The sequence below is a fragment of the Gymnoscopelus microlampas genome, assembly GCF_963454915.1.
Source record: "Gymnoscopelus microlampas genome assembly, chromosome: 1".
Taxonomy (NCBI): domain Eukaryota; kingdom Metazoa; phylum Chordata; class Actinopteri; order Myctophiformes; family Myctophidae; genus Gymnoscopelus; species Gymnoscopelus microlampas.
The window spans coordinates 58,996,770-59,016,587 of NC_139962.1; the positions used below are offsets into that span (position 1 = coordinate 58,996,770).

Here is a 19,818-nt window from a genome sequence, read left to right on the forward strand (position 1 = left end):
TTCCTGAAATACCCCAAATGACGATCCAATCTAATTTGATAATATTATAAGAAACGTTTTGATGAGATGAGACTATTCTCTTGCATTGCTTACAACATGATAAGGTCCCTGTCGGTGTGAGTTTAACAGTGTAAAAATGGGCCCTTTGTGTAGGTGTCAGAGTTCAATGAACGCTCAGGATTTTTCTCTGAATGCTGTCTGAAGGTGATGATGTGCACACAAAGCTGGACGCGGGTGGGTGGTTCCAAATACAACCATTGGTGGGACCAGTTGAACCTGTTCCAACTGTAGTTTTATGAAAATAGTATCATGTGTATGTATGACCTGCCCCCCTCCCATCTCTCTGTCTTGATGTGCTTCTCGTTGCCTTCCGGAGTCAGCTGCTGACTGCGTGAATCTGTTTATTATTTCAGGTAGCAATCTGCTGTTAGCACGGAGCTTCAATTTAACACCAATTTAACGTAGGTTCGATTTTTCAGTATTTATTTCAGTCTGCAATTCTTTACCTTTGTGACCTAGATCTCTCTATTGTAACCTCACAGCCGTAAGTGGCTGATGTGTGAAGTGACAATATGCTATTGAAGACTTGTAAGAGCCATGGGTACATCCTCATCGCCTTAGTTACTGCTGCTGTCTTAACAAGGTAAGATTTTCTATTTCATCAACTATTTTTATTCAGTGAGAAAACAGATGTGAAAACTTTCACCGTTCAATGCATATGCAATCTTAGTTATTGAGGGGTAACCCAATAGCCAGAGAAGAAACATTGCCATTGTACTTTTCTGCAAACCACTGACACGTTGCATCTCAATGGTTCAAGCAATAATGTCTACTTGAATTGATATGATTAGAAGTGTTTAATCCTGTTCTCTTCTAGGCCAACAGCGCAAAAATATGTTCTTAATATACAGTATACAGTATATATATATTTGGTATAAATGTTTTTATTCACTTATTTATTCTGTTAAATAACACACACACACACACACACACACACACACACACACACACACACACACACACACACACACACACACACACACACACACACACACACACACACACACACACACACACACACACACACACACACACACACACACACACACACACACACACACACACACTTGTCATGCAGTGTGCGTAACAAAGTGCTCTGTGTGTTTAGGTTCATCTATGTGTGGTCTACTGTGTATGGCCCCCAGGCCATAACAAGGTGAGATGAGATCTGATTTCAAGTTTTTGTCTGGCTTTTTACACATATTTCAGTGTCGTCTGGGTCAAATTCACACAGAGAATATGAATAATCATGTGATCAACATGAAAGTGAAACATACCGGCTTTTAAAAAATTACTTTTTAAAATCAAACGTTTGGCAGAAGATCTGTATGATTTATAACCTGTCTCCCCGCTCAAGCTTTTGCAAAGAAAACAGACAGACAGTAGAGAAAGTAACAAACCAGTCCAAGGAACTCCCCGAGGAAACCCCCAAGACGCCCCCAAAGGAAACCCCCTCGACACCCCCCAAGGAATCCCCCAAGGAACCATGGCATGTTTGTGACCTCCTGATGCCTGAGGGGTGAGACGCCATTCAACTCTCACCTTAGTTCCTAAACGCATTCTGTGTTTCCTTTACGTGTCTGTCTGTATCTAAGCCTAATATGGTTCTTATTTTCTTTCAGACTTAAATACCCACAGCCGAGAGCATTAATAGGGTAAGTTACACAGAAGAACCGGTATGTTTCAACAATAGAGTGAAGACATTATTAAAAACCTGAGCTCTATTCAAATATTATAGCCTCTACATGCTTGTAGAGTGGTTATATTTGAAAATTATTAAACATTTCAGAAAATGTTCATAATTTTGGGGTGAATTTCAGAAAGTGTTGGAAATGTTCACATAATGGCTTGCCTAAAATAGGGACACCAGGGTGGAAGTCATTAACTCTTCTCTTTTAACCGTCTCATGGCTGAAGAGGGACACAGGGAAAGTATTTTTTCTTCTTATTAAGTATTTGAAAAATCCAGACAGACAAGACAGACCTAGCCTGGTAAACCATCCCCCTTTCGGAAATCTCATTTGCATTTGAATGCAAATGAGATTTCTGGAAAGGCGATGGTTTACCAGGCTAAGTCAGACCCACAAATTCAATGTTATAGAATAGAAAAGATATTATGCTCTCTCTCTCTCTCCCCCCACCTAATGTGTAATAGCAAGCAACATACTGTAGCAATAGGCTAACAAATGTACAGTAAGTGTTATACTAGCCTATTAATTGCATGCAGGCCTTCATAAACAAATGACATAGATGCAAGGCTGCATACCTTTATCTTTTGTGCATTTCTCCTCTTCTTTTCTGTTTTACATAAACTGGGCACCTTGATGACCTGGTGAACACAATAACTGTAGCACTGGGTTTCATGAATTTGGCATACTGTTCAGGTTCAGTTGGCCATAGCTTTGTTTGATTGGCTCTGCAATAGGTTTGAACTGGAGACACATATGACTCCTACTGGCTGTATTGGGCCGTCTGTTTAGCAGGGGGGGGATCTTGGCCTTGGGGGCGAACCTCTATAGTAAACCCCAGTGAAACCCATCACTGTCAGGTGAAATGAAATGAATGGGGGAGGCCGAGGGTTGAAAATAACAATTGTTCACAGAAAAAAAGGTTTCAATGAGCTTCAAAGTAGACATATTGAACAACAACTCAGATCCACTCACATCAATGTGATTGGATTTAAACCCAGTTATCTATATGAGTGCATAATGTTTAAAATATTTATTCAGTGTAATGCACCAACCTCACTGAGAAACATAATTCTTCAAAATAATTCTGATTGTTAACAGGAGAAATGATGTGAGTGCAGTCACACCCTGGAATGCTCCTCTGGTTTGGGAAGGAACTTTTGATCCCCTGGTCATAGACGCCATCTACAAGAGAATGGAGCCCAGAGTTGCAATTCTTGTGCTTGCAGTTGGCAAGTGGGTATACATACACACACACACACACACACACACACACACACACACACACACACACACACACACACACATATGCAGATTGGCTGTTTTCACCAAATGTTCACTAAAAGTTTGCCAAGTTTTGTCAAGTGGTTAAGCTCCGCTGTAACAAATTGCATCTATTCTGCACTATTGCCTATTAATGGAACAATGCATTGTTTTCCCCAGGTTATTCAAGACAAAATGACATCATCATTTCATACTTATTTATTTTAAAGCAGTTTCTGCTGTATTTACAGTTGATAGCATGCTGTAGAAGAGAGACTTGTAAACGTGTAGTCTCACATTCCATGAGAAATTGAGTACTATAAAGATGAGCAAATCATATCCATGCTAATTACTTTACAAATATTAATCCTAGGGTCGTGGGTCTGATGGAGTTTAATGTATTTATCTATTGCATCCTCCCAGGTACACACGCTTCCTGAAGCGTTTCCTAGAAACAGCAGAGACATACTTCTTTGTCGGCTTTCATGTCACCTACTACGTGTTAACAGACCACGAGGACGAGGTTCCAAAGGTGGGCATTTGATTATTATAATAATAATATTACAATATTTACTTATATAAGTTATAACGCTTAACATGCTGATCGTGCTCATAGTGCTTTACAGTCCTAAAACAAAGATGTAACATGCACAGTTGAAATGGTTATTTTGAAAAAATAAAAAGTACTATTGCAAGAGTAACAATCTAAATGTGGAGAAAGATAAAGGAGATGGAGGGGAGTAAATGGCAAAATAAAATAAATATGTGTAAAATAAAAATAGAAAAGGCCATCAGCATTGTGATGTTCAGATATTGCATTGATTGTTAATTTCCAGGAAGGACGGCTTCCATTTACATTCAATGCAGATCAGTCGATTATATTTTAATTTATTTAAGTTTCCTCAACCTGTTAGATAGAGCTAGCAGCTCACAGGAAGATTACAACCATCAAGATCCCGGGTGCAAACCGTTGGCAGGAAGTGGTCCTGTCCAAAATGAAGTGGGCCACCTTCTACATTGATCAACAGGTACTGTGGGGCTTCGCATGAGGGATGGTGTGGAGCAGTGGTTCTCAAAGTGGGGTCCGGGGATCCCCAGCTAAATTATTTAAAATAGCATCACAATCAGTTTAACCACTTTAAGCCTATATACATTGGAATATTTCTGAAACTTTTTAACAACCCAAATCTTGTACGGGGGTACTACTGTATGCCTAACTTATGCTCCATCGTGCGCGGTGTCGTGGATAGATCTAGCAGACCGATAGGGAGTACCAAAAAATCCTAAAGGGGGCATCAACATATGTGTCACTTGGTAGCGGCGGCCGTTGTTGGGGTCGGAGGGTACATAAACAGCTTGGAAATAGTGACTTTCTCCTCCGAAAATAGCCGATCTACAGGCAGTGCGCTTGTAGGTCAGCTATTTTCGGAGAACAGATTTAGTGTGCATATTACCAATCTCTCTTTTTTTTAAAACACCCTATCTACATTGTTAATAGGTGTTCTTGAATCTTGAAACAGTGTAATTTATAAGCCATTGGCAAGCCAAAAATGACTCCTTCAGAATGACCCAGGCCAGATTCTAGACCAACAGGTTTTTGTGCAATGACTACAGCATACAGATGCAAAACAGCGTCTCTAGAACACTTTACAAGTGAAATATAATTTATAAATGAAACAACACGTGATGCCAGACAGGGTAATGATGACCCTTTTTCAGTCAGTTATTAAAACACAGTGAGTCAGGTAGGCAGGCTGTTTGTAACATTGAGCAGCTAACAGCCTGAGCTACTGTACTATTTGATTGATTGATATTATACTTTATTTTGAAGTTTGCAGAAAAAAGTTTAAATACAAGGTAAACTAAATAGGATTAAAAAGCCCATGAAAGCCTAATGGCTTGTTTCAAATGGGGTCCTTTTGTACTCAATTATAGTGTCATTAAATGACTGAGAGATCTACACTGGAGACGTGGGGATGACCACATTACCTATCTCTAAAAAAAACACCCACTCTACAAGAATTCACTAAGGAAGCTATCAAATGTATAATAGCTTGTTCCTTCAATAAGGTACTGCATCAGGTGTAGTCATTGTAAGGGGTGGTAGCAGTTCGAAATCATAGGCTCAGGTTATATATGATGATTACTTTAGCACAGTTTGCTGTGATTCGTTATTAGAGTTAGGTCTGGTTACTTTGGATGGGGTAAGGCTAAAAGGGTTTTGGTTTGGTTTTAGATTATGTAGGTTCATGTCAAAATACTGCTGGGTTGACTCCACAACATGGTCCACATTTGATTCGTACATATCATACGAAAAAACATACATACATTTTTTTCGTATCTATATAAGAATTTGCTGTGAGATTTTCTCTGTTCTCTCAGATCCGTAATGAGACAGACTACCTGTTCATGATGGATGTGGACAGTGTCTTCTATGCTCGCGTTGGAGCAGAGTCTCTGAGCCGTCTGACAGCTACTCTGCACCGTGGCTACTACATGGTTTACCTTTTTTCTTACATTCTTATGATTCACATCTATGTTTGATGATGAGGTTGTTATAGGGCGAACCTGAATCCTATTGTTCTATTGAGAGGACAAAACACTTAGTTCCCGATACACAGTGCTCTGTGTATCGAGAGCTAAGTGCTGGAAAAAGTTGAATAGTTGATCTCACTTCAATTAATCTCATGGGCACCAACTACTGTAACGTGAGAAATGTCAATATGCAGCTTTATTGATGCCCTCCTGAAAGCGATACATTCCCTGCTTCTTCTAACAGATAAAGGCGAAGACTTCATCTTTGTAGTTCATTCATTTAAAATGTCATTTGAATTTTATTTGATGTTTATAGATTCCCAAGGTGCCTTTGATCAAGTTACCAGATATAGGCTTTGTTTACTTACAGTAAGTGTTGGCAGTAGGATTTTAGGCCTATTTGATGTATGCATGTATCCATGCATGTGCATGTATACATCTATGTATGCAAGTAAGCATGTGTGATATTTTCTGTTCTATATATATATGTTATCAGAACACAGGCAGAGATGGTTTTCCGTATGAACGTCGTAAAGAATCTCAGGCCTGCATCCCAGCTGGTGAAGGTGATTACTACTACACAGCTGCAGTGTGGGGAGGCTACATTGAAGACATGTACAAACTGGTCAGGTACAAATGGCTTTCATCATATTCTACGGTCTCCTTCATAATGTAATGTTTATATACTGCGTAGTACAGGGTTTCCCAAACACTGGGCTGTAGATCCACGTTTGGGTCGCGGACCCAATTCTATGGTTCGTGAGTAAATATTGAATTGTATTATTATATTAATACAATTTAAAAAATGGAGGTTGTGGGTTTGAATCCACCGTGATGCAACCGGCTTTGTCGGGCGTCTATGCGAACACAATTGGCCTGTGTTCGGGAGGAGATATTGGTCATTGCATGTACTCCTACGGGCAAAATTATTGGCTACTCTTTTTTTTTTTATCTGAAACTAAAGAGACATTTCAAACATTTTCAAGACATAAAAAAACCCCAAAGAAATTACATAAATTAATTAAACTTAATTAAAAGTAGTGAAAATAGCAAATCTACAAGCTCACAACGTGTTTCATTGTGAGCTTGTAGATATCAAGATATCAATTTATCTTTTGGGTCTCAAGCTAAAAAGTTTAGGAACCACTGCATAGTAGGACGGTGTGGCCTGCTAAAACTAAACTGATCTTCAAGGCAACATGCTTGGAGATCAGTCATTTTTGTGAAGCAACACTGTTCGTACTGTACTAACAGTATAAATTAAGCTCAACAACAGGATTGGCAGTCTCTTTAAATTATGTGTTCCCGGTCTCCATGTGAATGTTTGATTGCCGTAACCACTTAGGCCCTATGCAGTGGTTCACAAACTTTTTCATGTCAAAGACCCCCAATGTATTTGGCCATCGACCCCCATCTGCCAGGGACCAACAGAGGAGAAGATTTATGTAAAAGAATTATAACAAATATTCAAAAGTGTCTATATATTTCTTTTTTCAAAAATAGCAGTTTGTGCCGCACTATGAGCTTGTATATCTGCTATTTTTGTAATATTTTGCCACGTGACACTGTGATACGACAAAGTATAATTCAGGCTTAAGAGGTTAACACTGTAGCGCTGTGATATGGATATCGTTGTCAGAAACTTTGTATATCTCCATATTTCAACTTCAACGTGATTAATGTCCTACTCACAACTTGTCAAAACCCCTCAGGTACTGCCATGAGAAGTCAGAGATGGACACCAAGAACCACATCGAAGCTGCGTGGCAGGAAGAGAGCCATCTGAACAAGTAAAGCTGTTTATACACACACACACACACACACACACACACACACACACACACACACAAGCTACATAGTTCACAGAAGTTGCAAATGCATCCACACTGCACCTACTAGCCTACTGTACATTGACGATGGCAGTTACAACGGGGCAGTTTAACGTCATGCCCAGGACACTTGTGTTTTTTCATAATTTAACGCCCTACTTGATCATACTACAGCGTCACTCAAAAGCAGCAGATCTACAAGCTCGGAATGCAGCACGAAGCGACACGTTTCGAGCTTGTAGATCTGCTACTTTTGCCATTTTAGAATTTGAATCCTGAAAAGTAACAGTTTTGGGACATATTCCACCCGACAGAGACGATATGCATTTAGCCACATTTAATGAATTTATTTTTATTTCTAGGACCACTAATCTACACTTTAAAAATCCCCAAACGCTGAGTGTACAAATGGCTCCAAATGAACATGTAAAGGGTCCATTTGGATCCATGTACACTCTCTCAGCGTTACAGACCCATGAGGATCCATTTGGACCCCCTGGTAGTCCCCGGGCCCGATGTTGAGAAACTACAAAGATGCTTATAGACCTTCCAGAAAAACGTGGGCTAAAATCCTTGATTTTGCGATGAAATATGCAGGTTTTTTTTGCACATTTCTGCCCCTGCATAATTATGCACTATTTTGCTGATTATGCGTTGCTGATTATGCATTAAATTATGTGATCGCATAATCGCATTTTTCTAGAGGGTCTAAAAAGGTGTGTAGATCCAAATACATTCCAGTGTCACAGCAGCTGTGTTTGGCGGTCAAGTGACATCCATGTTAGTTTGACACGCTACATTCCTTGATGTCTCTAATTGACGGCCAGTTCAGCAAGTGGCGGCACTTCAGCTTGAACCGGTTGGTCGGCTGGCGTATCGTCCCTATAAGGAGGATACGGCAGCTGACCAATGAGTGCGAGCTTATGCTCCCTCTCAGCCAGGGCAAGGCTGGATACTGTATGTGATGGTTATTATCTGTCATCATTGTAATCATCATTGTTGTTGTAAACTTATGTTGCACTTAAGGAAGTCTTTTTAAACATTTATATTATAATTTGTTGGGTGGAAACCTCATATGTCCAAAGCTGTGACCTTTCGGGATTCAAAATTCAAAAACAGCAAAAGTAGCAGATCTACAAGCTCAAAACGCGTCGCTTCGCGCCGCGTTTTGAGCTTGTAGATCTGCTACTTTTGATGCTGTAGTATGATCAAGTAGGACGTTCATTTATGAAAAAACACAAAAGGTAAATAAGATAAGAGGTTTCTGCCCGACAGCAACGGTATATTATAATTACAAGGAACATGTAAAATAAGAAACCATAAAAAAAAGTCAACATATGAACTGTCTGTCTGTCTGTCTGTCTGTCTGTCTGTCTGTCTGTCTGTCTGTCTGTCCATTCATTCAGGTACTTCTTATACAATAAGCCCACCAAGGTGCTGTCTCCAGAGTACCTGTGGTCAGACTATGACCAGATACCAGCTAACATCAAGGTGCGTCGTATTTCCCAGCTGGTGAAGAACTATGCTGAGGTGCGACCCAACGTATAATGTTTAATTTATTGATTGTATAAGTATTATAATAATTGACATACTGTCAATAATTATAATTATTGACAGCATGTGAATGATTGCCATCTTAACCATCAGTCATTGTTTGGCAAATGCTTTAATTTTTTAATGACTGTACTCTCCAACAAAAACGTCCTATTATGATACTGTATGTCTTAATTGTTCCAAAAACGTAACTAATGGGACTAATGACATACATGTATGCCAGAAGGGTAATCAAGAAAGTATAATGTACAATGCGTTGGTCAATGATTGCCATATAAAGGATTTTAATTTCTTGACTAACAGCACAGTGTCTCGGACTTTGGTATTTGTGTGACAAGTGACTTGTCACAAACAATGCTGTGACAACCTCTTTACTATGCCGAGCCACTAAATCACTCTTTTTATTTACGACTTTTTTTGTTGATTTAAAAAAAAAAAAAAACACATGTTATTGGCTTAATAATACTACAGTATGCTCACATGGCTGAAGTGAATTGAAGTGAAGTGTGTCGCACACTCCAGCTCCAAATGTATTTCTATCTCTTTGCCATCTGGCCTTTTTCCAAGATCAGAAAATCTCCTTTGTTATGGAAATGCTCAATGGATATGAAGCCAATGACACCTTTTTGTCTTTGTTTTGTATAATTGCACTAATATGGCACCTGCCACCTCACCAAAATTCAGTGGTGGAAAAAGTACTATTTCTTAATAGTAAATTAAATCTACAAGCGTGTTGTGAGCTTGTAGATCTGCTATTTTGTAAATAGCAAATAAATAGGGTTGAAGTGGTTTGTGTATGTTTTATCTATCCTGCAAGAGGACTGTTTGAATAAACTGTGTTAAACTTCTGAAACGCGACGCTTCGCGCCGTGTTTCGAGCTTGTAGATCTGCTACTTTGGATGCTTTTGTGTGACGCTGTAGTATGATCAAGTAGGGTGTTAATTTACGAAAAAAAACACTTAAAATATGGAGATAGGAGGTTTCTGTCTGACAGCAACGATATTATGCATATCCCATATACAATATACCACTGCTTCCCAGACAGTGGGTCGGGTCGCGGACCAATGTTTATGGGTCACAGGTAAATATGCCCTTTTTTTCTTTTCCTACATAAAAAAAAAACGAATTAAAAAAGTTTAAACAATTCCATTATTCCCATCATTTTTCAAAAGTATTTCATGAATTAAAACAAAAAAGCAAACAATTTCCATGAATTAAAAAAATGAAAACGTTTAAGTAGTAGTGAAAATAGCAGATCCAGTAATAGTGGTAGTATGTGTAGTATTACCAGACAGACCTCTCCTCTTCCTCACTTGGCTGAGGTTTTTCCCTCGTTGGGGCAACAGAAAGCTAGAGAGAGGGAGATAGAAGCAGATGGAAGGGATATATTCCTGGGACACTATCCCATTCCCAACAGGGATTGCCTGACGTTTAGGGAGCATTGAACATTTAAAATAAATTAACTGTATTTACTATCGTCAGAGCATGTTCACAATTTCACATTCCTGTTACCACACTGTTAACAATTGACACAAATCCGCGTTTTCGCCAGTAGGGGGCAGCCATGACACATGGAACAACAGTAGCAAGACTAATGCACTTGACAAAGTCATAAACTTCGGGAATCTACTAAGCATTGTGATATTATGATATTCCATTATGTTTTGGTTTATTCGTTTTTAGAGCTTACATTTTTCTATTGCAGTATCTGTCGTTAGAGTAGACATCATACAGTAGATAAGTGGTTCTCAAAGTGTGGTCCAGGGCCCCTCAGGGTTCCTTGAGGGGGTTCTATAATGGACCCTTACAAGTCTGTAACTCTGAGAGCATACAAACTAGAACCAAATGGACTCTTTCGAGTCCATTTGGTTCTAGTTTGTATGCTCTCAGAGTTATGGCGGGTCCTCCTGAAATATAAACGTTTGAGAACCACTGTAGTAGATTGTTGATGACTGACAACCTACGATGTCAACCATTAGGCCACGGACCCCCGTTTGGTACGGATATTCTTCTCTGGGACCCCACACTACACTGGAAATTCCTGTTTAGTTGTGCAAATGGAACCAAATGGACCATGTAACCATTTGGACCCCAGGCAGTTGGAATGGTCTAACTTTGCCCAAATATGGAGATAACTGGCATCATAGAACACTGATGTCATAAGACATGTCAAAGATTCACATGGAGGCCATGTTGTTATTGGAGCCTGTGGGTTGAGATTGCCCATGGAAAGCAGTTACAGATATCTATCTGTTCAGTGTACTTTAATAATGACCATAGAATAAAACGTCATACAATCAGATCATTCCAGAGGACATTTTTATTAATATCATCGCAAAGTTATAAAGAGAACTGCATAGAGTGGTCGAACACGCACACAGTAAAGCAAGGACGCGTTCTATGCTAATTCAATTTCTGCTTTAGGTGGGGCTGAAATCAAATGGACATTAACAAACGTACTCCCCACTAAGTGCATTTCAATTCACAAAGCTTTTATTTGCTACTGCAACTGACCAGTAGGGAGGGATTTATTAGAACACTAAGAAGCCTATCTATTGATTTCCCTCTCGTTCTATACATCAAGGGTTCCCAAACGTTCTCATAAAATCAAAATGAAGCAGTTTTGTTTTTGTTTCGAGCATAATTGTTGCACAGCATCAGCCACCACTACAGCAAACCCACGAGTAACAGTAGACAATGGAATCAAGACATTTGACACACGACTCAGTACAGATACAATTTCACTGACGGGGGGTGACAGGGTTTCAGAGTTGTCATGGATTACAGCAACATGAACGCGGTTAACTTCATTACTGCGGATTTTCACAGACGGACACAAGAAAGCATCAAGTCCGGTTGATTAAATAAACATAATCTCATTTCAGCTCACTCTTCCAAACGTTGCAGCCTCACGGTGCATGTGCACAGCAAAAGCCTAAAATGTTAAAGTCATACTGAGTAACAATCGGTTTAGTGGTCTTTTTTGGCAACACCTCTGGTCTGTCTATGGTCCGTTACTACAACTGCCATTCCCACAATTCAGCTCGAAACTAAACCACGGAAGTACGGCTCGGAAAAACAACGCAGCAGCAGGGCCTTTGCGTCGAGGATATTTTGGAACAGCCTCAGAAACGGTATTTATTCAAGATAAAATAAATACATAAATGCATTCCTGGTGTCATTCGGTGCGAGTGTCTGTCGGGGGCAGACACTAGTTACTAAAAAATAGCGTTAAGAGAAGTTGTCAAAAACACATTTATGTGGAATGGTTATTGTGGAGAAAATAAGAACCATTGAAAGATTATATCAAAAATAAGTTGTTTAATTGAAAAGAAAGTTACACAGTATGACTTTAATGTAACTCTTGGTCCCTTATAGTAGGGCTGGGTGACATGTCACTATACGTTTGACGATATTGTGACAATAATATAAAATGAAACAAACATTCTTTCTCTAAAAACAGCTAAAATAGATTTAGCTAGATTGGCTATTTATGCTATTTTTTGGAAATGTTTGAAAAAAGAATTTCTAGTATAAAATAGGGCTTAAGTGATTGAAACCAGAAAAACACTTGTATCATAATATTACGATGTGCAAATTCCCACAATATCTAGTCTTATATCACCATATCAATATAATATCAATATATTGCCCAGCTCTACCTTATAGGGACCATTTATTTTTACACTCTCTTGGTTAAATAAGCACTGAGGATTTTTCAGCGTGACCGCCCACTCACATGGCCTTGCTACAAAAACTGCAGTATTTGCTATTGTGTTTCACCACGATGAAACTCCATAAAATGATTTAAAATGCCCCAGTCGTCTTGTTTAGTCGTACAAGTGTTGATCATCTTTTTCTCCTACACAACAATCACATGACCTTTTAGAAAAATATACAGTAGCTATGATACAATGTCAGACCTACCTGATTGACAAGCATCAAAAGAAAAATATGACCAAGAATTTCCCAGAGGCGATTTCACATTAAATATACTTCTATATCTTCCTAATGATTCTGTTAACCCATTCAGACCGGGGACGCAGCTGTGTAATTTTAAGATTTCTTTGGGCTATTCAAAAATATCACATCTACAAGCTCATAGCGCAGCACCGAGTGCCACGCTACGAGCTTGTAGATCTGCTATTTATGAAAAATCGTGAAAAATGTTTGCAAATGTTTGAATATATATATTTTAAAGCGAACATTTGTAACTCAAATCTTTGCTTCTGGGGGTTCCACAAGTGTCTTCTTAATCCTACAGTTTTTGAAAAACGTATGTTTCTATAGACGGATTTCCGCGCGACGTCATCACAGAGCAGAATGCGCAATCTGCGCATGCCCGGGTGAAAGGCGCGTTCGAAAATACAGCCCTGAGCGGCAGTGAGCGCACTGGCCAATACAAACTAATAGGCGAGTGTGCTCCGGTGCGTAATTTCCAAACGCACCCATAGGCTTCCCCCTCCTCTGCGCGGTCATATTCCTCTCATGTTTACTAACAGGAAACCCGTCTATATCAGTGGTTCTCAAACCTTTTCATGTCAAGGACCCCCAAATACATATATGTATTTGACCGCGGACCCCCAATATTTTGTAATAGGGAATCCCAGAAGCAAAGATTTGAGTAAAAAAAAAATCCCTTAAAAAATTAATATATTCACATATTTACACATTTTCAGATTTTTCTATTCTCTCTCTACGTAACAAAACTGGACAGGGCCTGCTGGGCTGGCTCTAGAGGTTCTAGTGGTGTCACTGGTGCAGGCTATTTTTGAATAGCCAAAGACATCTAAAAATGACACACAGATGCGTTCCCGGTCTTAATGGGTTAAAGTATAGATGAGACTTAAGGACTTTGGCAGTAAGCAGTGCACATAATGGTTAACCTGGAATTAAGAATACTAATGTTTTTTTTTTAAATTGTTTTCTTTTTTTTCCCTTTACTGGCAGTACTAGGGCTTGACCTGTTGTGATGCAACAGTTCTTACACTTACCAACTTAAAACATCGCCATGGCAGACATGTAAACATGCAGCACCACAGAAGCACTCTAAACGACATGCTTGCAACTGCAAAACAAAAAAAGAAAAGAACCGAAAGGCCAATCAGTAGAGTACATTTTAGTCGGCGATGGTGTAATTGCACTGACTCTTTCATTTCTCACTTGTTCTGCAAGTCACTTCCTAATCTCATAAAAGCAGCATACAAGTGTACAAGTGTCATTGTCTCCCACTATAACCCATTTAGACCTGGAAAAACCTACTGTATACGTTATTATACCTTTCAATCCGGGAACAACTTTGTGTAACATTAGCTGTTGCTATATATATATATATATATAGCATATATATATATGCTATATATTTCTGAATATATATATATATAGCAACATATTTTGTTTTTGAAATTTCTGAATTAAAATCTGAAGTTTTTCAGAAAACTTAGGTCAGGAATCAGGATTTAGAAGGCGTTTTTAGTATCGGCCTCAAGGTCTAAATGGGATAAACCACAGGATTCAAGTCAAGATAGTCTGCCCTTGTGTTGCCGGGATAAATCATTACTACCACACACCACTAATGTCGTTGGGTCTGAAAAGAAACCGCTGAGGGGTAAGCATCAAGTTCAGGACTCCCATCTACACTGCATGTAGCTTTTTCAGGGTTAGAAGTCCATGAGAGGGCATTAGCCTAGAAAGACACAGGAGGTTACTGTCCAACTGCACTTGACGTCAAGGGAAACGGTGCAATAATAGCATAGGAGCAATAGCAACATACAATAATCTAAATGCAAATAAAACAGTAAAAGCATCACTTTATAACAAGTGGCTCTCTCTCTACGTAACAAAACTGGACAGGGCCTGCTGGACTGGCTCTAGAGGATCTAGTGGTGTCACTGGTGCAGTTATGTAATGGCATCACTTAGAAGAACACGTTTCTACACCGGACCTGACTTATAAAGAGCTGTACGGTAGAGAAAGCATGAGCTTCAGGTGCCGAACCGTTCAGTCGGTTCCAAAAGACCCCGTCTACTTCCTGGTACCGCGACGCCTCGCGGCTCACAATCCAGTACAGATAAAACGTTCTTCGCATCACGAGGAACTACTAACCGGAGGACTTGTAGGCCTTGGCTTGTAGACTTCTAGAAAGTGCTTTGCCTTCTCTGTCAGTTCTTCTGTCAGGTTCCCCGGGGCAGTGCACACGTCCTAGGCCCTTATAGGACCTAGGACGTGTGCCAATCCGCCGCGCCGTGATTGGCTCCCATCTCCAGCGGCGTTCCGGAATCGGGCGGCGGGCTGCCGGGGCCGCCCCCCTCCCCCTCCCCGCACAGCTCCACAAACTCCTGAGTGTCAAAGAACAGCTCGTCGGGCCCCTCGGGCGACTGGGGCGTCTGAGAGCTGGAGCCCGCCTCGCTGCTGCTCTCCCTGAGCTCCAGCAGCACGGGGAGAGAGCTGGGCGGGCCGCAGTAGCCCTCCATGCGGCCCCCCAGGGACAGCTCGGCCAGCGTGGAGCAGGGTATCCGCAGACTGACCTCAACGCCGCCACCACAGCGGGCCTCCTCCATCACACCCTCAGCGGGCTCCTCCTCCTCGCCCTTGTCTTCCGGTGGGTCGCGCGGTGTCGGGGGGGGGTCTTCTAAGGGGCTGGTCGGAGCAGAGAGGTCAGGGCAGCATGATGATGACGGATCGGGGGCGTGCGAAGAAGAAGCAGGAGGCGCCGGAGGCTGGGAGAAGGAGGAGGAGGAGCCGTGGGTCTCCTCGCTGCTCTGGGGGGTCAGGGTGACCTTGTTGTCGCTGAAGCTGAAGCGCGGGGAAGTGTCGGCGGTGGTGGGAGAAGACGGCCCTGCACTGGACACCGTGCTGGAGGGACCACTGCTGTCTGCATGGGACGGGAAGGAATGATCACAGAGGATGTATAGATGTGCTGTACGTGATATATCTGGGTGTTTTGCGGAAACCAAAAAGTGGAAGAGGCAAAGAGCGTCTGCGCTCAGGGCCCTGTGATTGAAAGACCACAAAACGCCCACCCAGCGCTTTGGGGCCAGACTGGTCTGAAGAAGACACATGATATCTGTGATCTGTGAATTCACGTGACTGGGATGGTTCACCAGGCTACTGAAGTACCACAATTCATTAGAATTTCAAGTGAGGAAAGAAAAAAACATGTACATTTTCTTTTTTTCTATGGTTTCTTGTTGACTTAAAAATATATTTCTTCCTCTCTCTGTTCATGTTGTACACCGTCTGCAATGCAAATATGGTGCTCAATAAACACAAGTAAAAAAATAAAGACATAAATTCAAGTGAGGTAGATTAGGAGACGTGACAACACAGCAGCGACAGATTGGAACAGATTACAATACGCATTAGGCAATTTATATGATACATAAATGCTACCGAGGTCAGTCTGGAAATGCCTGTCTGATGATGAGACTTACACCAGGGTGGTCTATCGGTGCGCGATCGGAGGGAGCAGGAGGAAGAGAGGACTCTCTGGGGCATGTACGAGTCCACGGACGGCTGGTTCTGGCTGTCAAACATGGCAGAGAGAGCTGTAGGGAAGACCAGGCAACACTCGTTAAAATCCCAAGCTCAGCGAGTGCTGTAATCGGGGGCACGCTAGAGACATCAGTAATGTCTATTATGCAGCCGATGTGTCCCGCTTTTAGCCACTTTCAACCTGTCATTATAAATCAGCTTGTAGATCGATAATAGCCAATCTAAAAGTTCACAACGCGTCGCATTGTGACACGCTGTGAGCTTTTAGATTGGCTATTGTAAGTCAAAAACATTAGTAATGGGTGGTCTCTCCACGATAGGCATCGGACCCAAAAATCTGGCATTGCTTGGTCGGTGCGCCAAGGTTCACTTCTTTCGTGCCAGCTTCCCTACCTCGTGTCGTCCTGGCGTGCGCGTCGCCTGCGTTCTCGCACACGTCGGTGAGGAAGTCGCTGACCTTTTTGAGCGAGAGCGAGTTGTGCAGCGTCTCCAGGGGATAGATGGAGGGCACCATGGAACAGCCCTCGAAGCCTGCAGCGGAGGAGAAAGCCACAGGCCCACCAGCCCTCAGTTAAGACTGGTCATTATGCAGCAAGGAGAAACAGGAAGAATCTTATGCCCCAATGCCACCCATCACACATCAGTGCAGTGCTGATCCTGTACAAAAGGACCTTTTTTAGTCCCCCATCTAGAATCTCACCTTATAGAACCACTTGGGAACTGCTGAAAAAAACATGACACAGACTTGCACAAAATTGCTAGCCGCATTTGTGGATCCCTGCCAGCCCCTGCTATGGTTTCAACTCCACACAGGCACAAGTCACAAAAGCACACTAGACGTCCCTCTAAAACCATATTATCAAAGGCTAGCGGGTCCGCACACCTCACTCCAGTAAGCCTCCAACACGTCAAAGCCTCGGTTTTTACAAAAGGCAAGCAGATCTCCCAAACATACCGTTTGTCTTTCAATCAAGCAGCCCTTTCTAAGTCAAACCAAACGCCATCACACACGCCTGGCTGTAACAGCACCATAATGCAGTCAAAGCTCGTCTCTACCACAGCAAATGTCCAATAGATTTACTGAAAGGCGGTTCTTCCTCCTGTTAGTTTAAATGACTGTACATGCAAATGTCACATTTACCACCAAGAGCTGTTTACGGCCACAAAACATCAAACCATGCCTTGGTGTAGGGCTGCACAATTAATCGAAAAGATTTGAAAATCGTGATTTTTATGTTTCACAATTATGTAATCGTGTAACGTGGCGTTTCGTTAATTTCAAACACAATATTTTTACAGCTGTTGTACCTTGCCCTTGTCTCCTCACCACCAGCACACAAGGGTTAACCACTTGAACCCCTACTCTAGGTGGAACGTTCGCCAGAAATAGCCGATCTACAGACACTCACAGTGCCCGAGGCGTTGTGAGCTTGTAGATCTGCTATTTCCGGTGAAGAGATTTGGCGTGGAAGATCCAAGTACAGAGCCAACTCAGGTCTGTTTCATTAAGTATAGAGGGTTCAAGAGGTTAATAACCAGAACAAAGAACCCATCTCCCCATCCACCAGGCTCCGAGTTACAATAAAATCACAGATCACAATAATTTAACCAAGGATATTACACCGATAAGCACAATGAAATACAAAGACATTAGGAAAATTGTATGTTTTTCCACCAAAAGTCCTTGTTACCAATAAATGTGATTAATAATCGTGAATCTTTATTATGATTGAGCCATAATTGTGCAGCCCTAGTTTGGAGCTAAATTATCTAAAAAATGTGAAAGCGGATATACTTGGCAAAGCCACTCAAGATGTGAGTAGTAGGTTACAAAAACACAAGCAAAAATCACATGCCAGTTAGGGTTATGTTAGGGGAGCAAACAGCATTCAAACTATTAGGAGCACTCCTGTTTATTTCATGTACTGTATGCTAGAGACATTTCCATCTTCCCTGGCTAAAGCCGAGTTCAGACCAAAGATTTGTGGATGAGACCGCTTTAAGACTGACATATACTTTGTTGTACGACTGTGTTGTGCACTGAAAATGCCTAATCTAACAGCTCAAAGCGCGTCGCGGATGACCTTGCAGATCTGCTATGTTAGGAGTGAGACAACGTTGTACGACGACCATAAATGAAAGAATTAGAACGTTGCGGAGAAAAATAGAATTACCCCATACTGATGTCAGTTTATATCCACAATCAAACAAATGTGCATCATCAAGACTAGTGGTTTTCAGTGTGGGAAAACTTGCCATGACAATATATATATATATTTTTTCCCAGTATGAACCCATGAGAAAAGAGCTTGCAGGGGAACACAGAATGTAGCAGCTATGGCATCGTCATGGAGCTTGGGGTACATGTGATATGCCTGTGAGTAATGAGTATACGAGTGTTTCTGACAGAAAGAAAGAGGAGAAAAAGTGCATGCGGGCAGATCACAGCCCCAGGTGGATGGATGACTCACAAAAGTAAAAAGTAAAATAAAATGCTGTGCTTTTCTAGGAAAGTTAGTTTCAATCTACCCTGGCGGGTTGCCAGGATCCATTATGACGAGTAAAACTAATAACTAACTACCTACCACGCCAATGAAGGTTTAAATCGTCTCTGTCGGGTGGAAACCTCACATGTCCAAAACCGTTACTTTTCAGGATTCAAATGAAAAAATAGCATCTAAAAAAATCTACAAGCTCGAAACGCCTCACCGCGTTTCGAGCTTGCAGAGCTACTTTAGATGCTTTTGTGTGACGCTGTAGAATGATCAAGTTGGGCGTTACTTCCGGGAAAAAAAGTTAGAATATGAAGATAAGAGGTTTCTGCCCGACAACAACAATATATTAGTAGTATGGGGGGGGGGGGGGGGGGGGTGCGGACACCGTAGAGTGGGGGAACGAACCTCAAAACACTAGAGCTACGCAACTGCCCCGAAAAGCTAAAACCTGTGTAACCTGCAACCTGTGTAACCAAAGTGTCAGGCAAGCATGCAGAAATATCAAATGCAAAGCAGAGAGGAATCAACCGCAGCAGAAGCAACAGTCCAAACTAAAAAAACCATGAGCAGTGTTTTTTTTTTTTCTCTTTTCTGAAAGGGCTTTGAAGGCAAGACGGTTATGGAGGGTAGCGGGGAGGGAGGGCCAAGGGGGGCTGACCGTAGGGGTACTCTAGAGGGTCCTGGCCGGAGATGAGCCAGTTTCGGAAGAGGCGGAGGTGGTAGGAGCACTGGTTGAGGTGGTGGGCCAGCGCCCCGTCCAGCGAGAGGTGCCTGCCCAGGCTGAGGTCTGTGGAGAAACGCCTCAACAGCTGGGCCACATGGTGCTCCTCCAGGGGCTCTAGGGGAGAAGAGGGAGAGCGAGGAAGGACAGAGCAGTGGAAGGAGGTGATGGAGGAGGAG

At 41.7% G+C, this 19,818-nt stretch overlaps 2 protein-coding genes across 6 annotated transcripts in view; one reads left to right on the forward strand and one right to left on the reverse strand.

The window, feature by feature from the left end:
- Positions 1 to 423: 423 nt before the first annotated feature.
- Positions 424 to 9,721, forward strand: LOC311050916 (globoside alpha-1,3-N-acetylgalactosaminyltransferase 1-like). 2 transcript variants are annotated; one of them, XM_084065146.1, is made up of 11 exons: positions 424 to 643; positions 1,169 to 1,216; positions 1,418 to 1,579; positions 1,683 to 1,715; positions 2,849 to 2,983; positions 3,434 to 3,542; positions 3,925 to 4,038; positions 5,393 to 5,509; positions 6,042 to 6,175; positions 7,258 to 7,335; positions 8,781 to 9,721. In XM_084065146.1, exons 1-11 carry the CDS (start codon positions 573 to 575, stop codon positions 8,920 to 8,922), a joined length of 1,143 nt encoding a protein of 380 aa, XP_083921272.1. In that variant the 5' UTR covers positions 424 to 572; the 3' UTR covers positions 8,923 to 9,721. The 2 variants fall into 2 exon arrangements, with proteins under 2 accessions (XP_083921272.1, XP_083921273.1); XM_084065147.1 differs by having other exon boundaries at positions 1,169 to 1,210; positions 1,415 to 1,579.
- Positions 9,722 to 11,231: 1,510 nt separating this feature from the next.
- The window catches only part of LOC311050783 (inositol hexakisphosphate and diphosphoinositol-pentakisphosphate kinase 2-like), a 62,318-nt gene continuing 53,731 nt past the window's right edge, over positions 11,232 to 19,818 (reverse strand). For 2 of the 4 annotated variants that reach the window (XM_084064939.1, XM_084064938.1), the window contains 4 exons: positions 19,577 to 19,756; positions 16,817 to 16,954; positions 16,363 to 16,476; positions 11,232 to 15,803 (listed from right to left, as the gene is read on the reverse strand). In XM_084064939.1, coding sequence (XP_083921065.1) covers positions 15,148 to 15,803; positions 16,363 to 16,476; positions 16,817 to 16,954; positions 19,577 to 19,756 — 1,088 coding nt within the window. In that variant the 3' untranslated portion in view covers positions 11,232 to 15,147. The remainder of the gene's footprint in view (positions 15,804 to 16,362; positions 16,477 to 16,816; positions 16,955 to 19,576; positions 19,757 to 19,818) is intronic. The other 2 variants (XM_084064941.1, XM_084064940.1) reach the window with 1 other exon arrangement.

Excerpts from the sequence above, each read along its gene's own strand:
- LOC311050916 (XM_084065146.1), top strand. The coding sequence starts at position 573 with ATGCTATTGAAGACTTGTAAGAGCCATGGGTACATCCTCATCGCCTTA. Across the intron at positions 644-1,168 it reads ACTGCTGCTGTCTTAACAAG|GTTCATCTATGTGTGGTCTA; the intron begins GTAAGATTTTCT and ends CTGTGTGTTTAG. Across the intron at positions 5,510-6,041 it reads TGCACCGTGGCTACTACATG|AACACAGGCAGAGATGGTTT; the intron begins GTTTACCTTTTT and ends ATATGTTATCAG.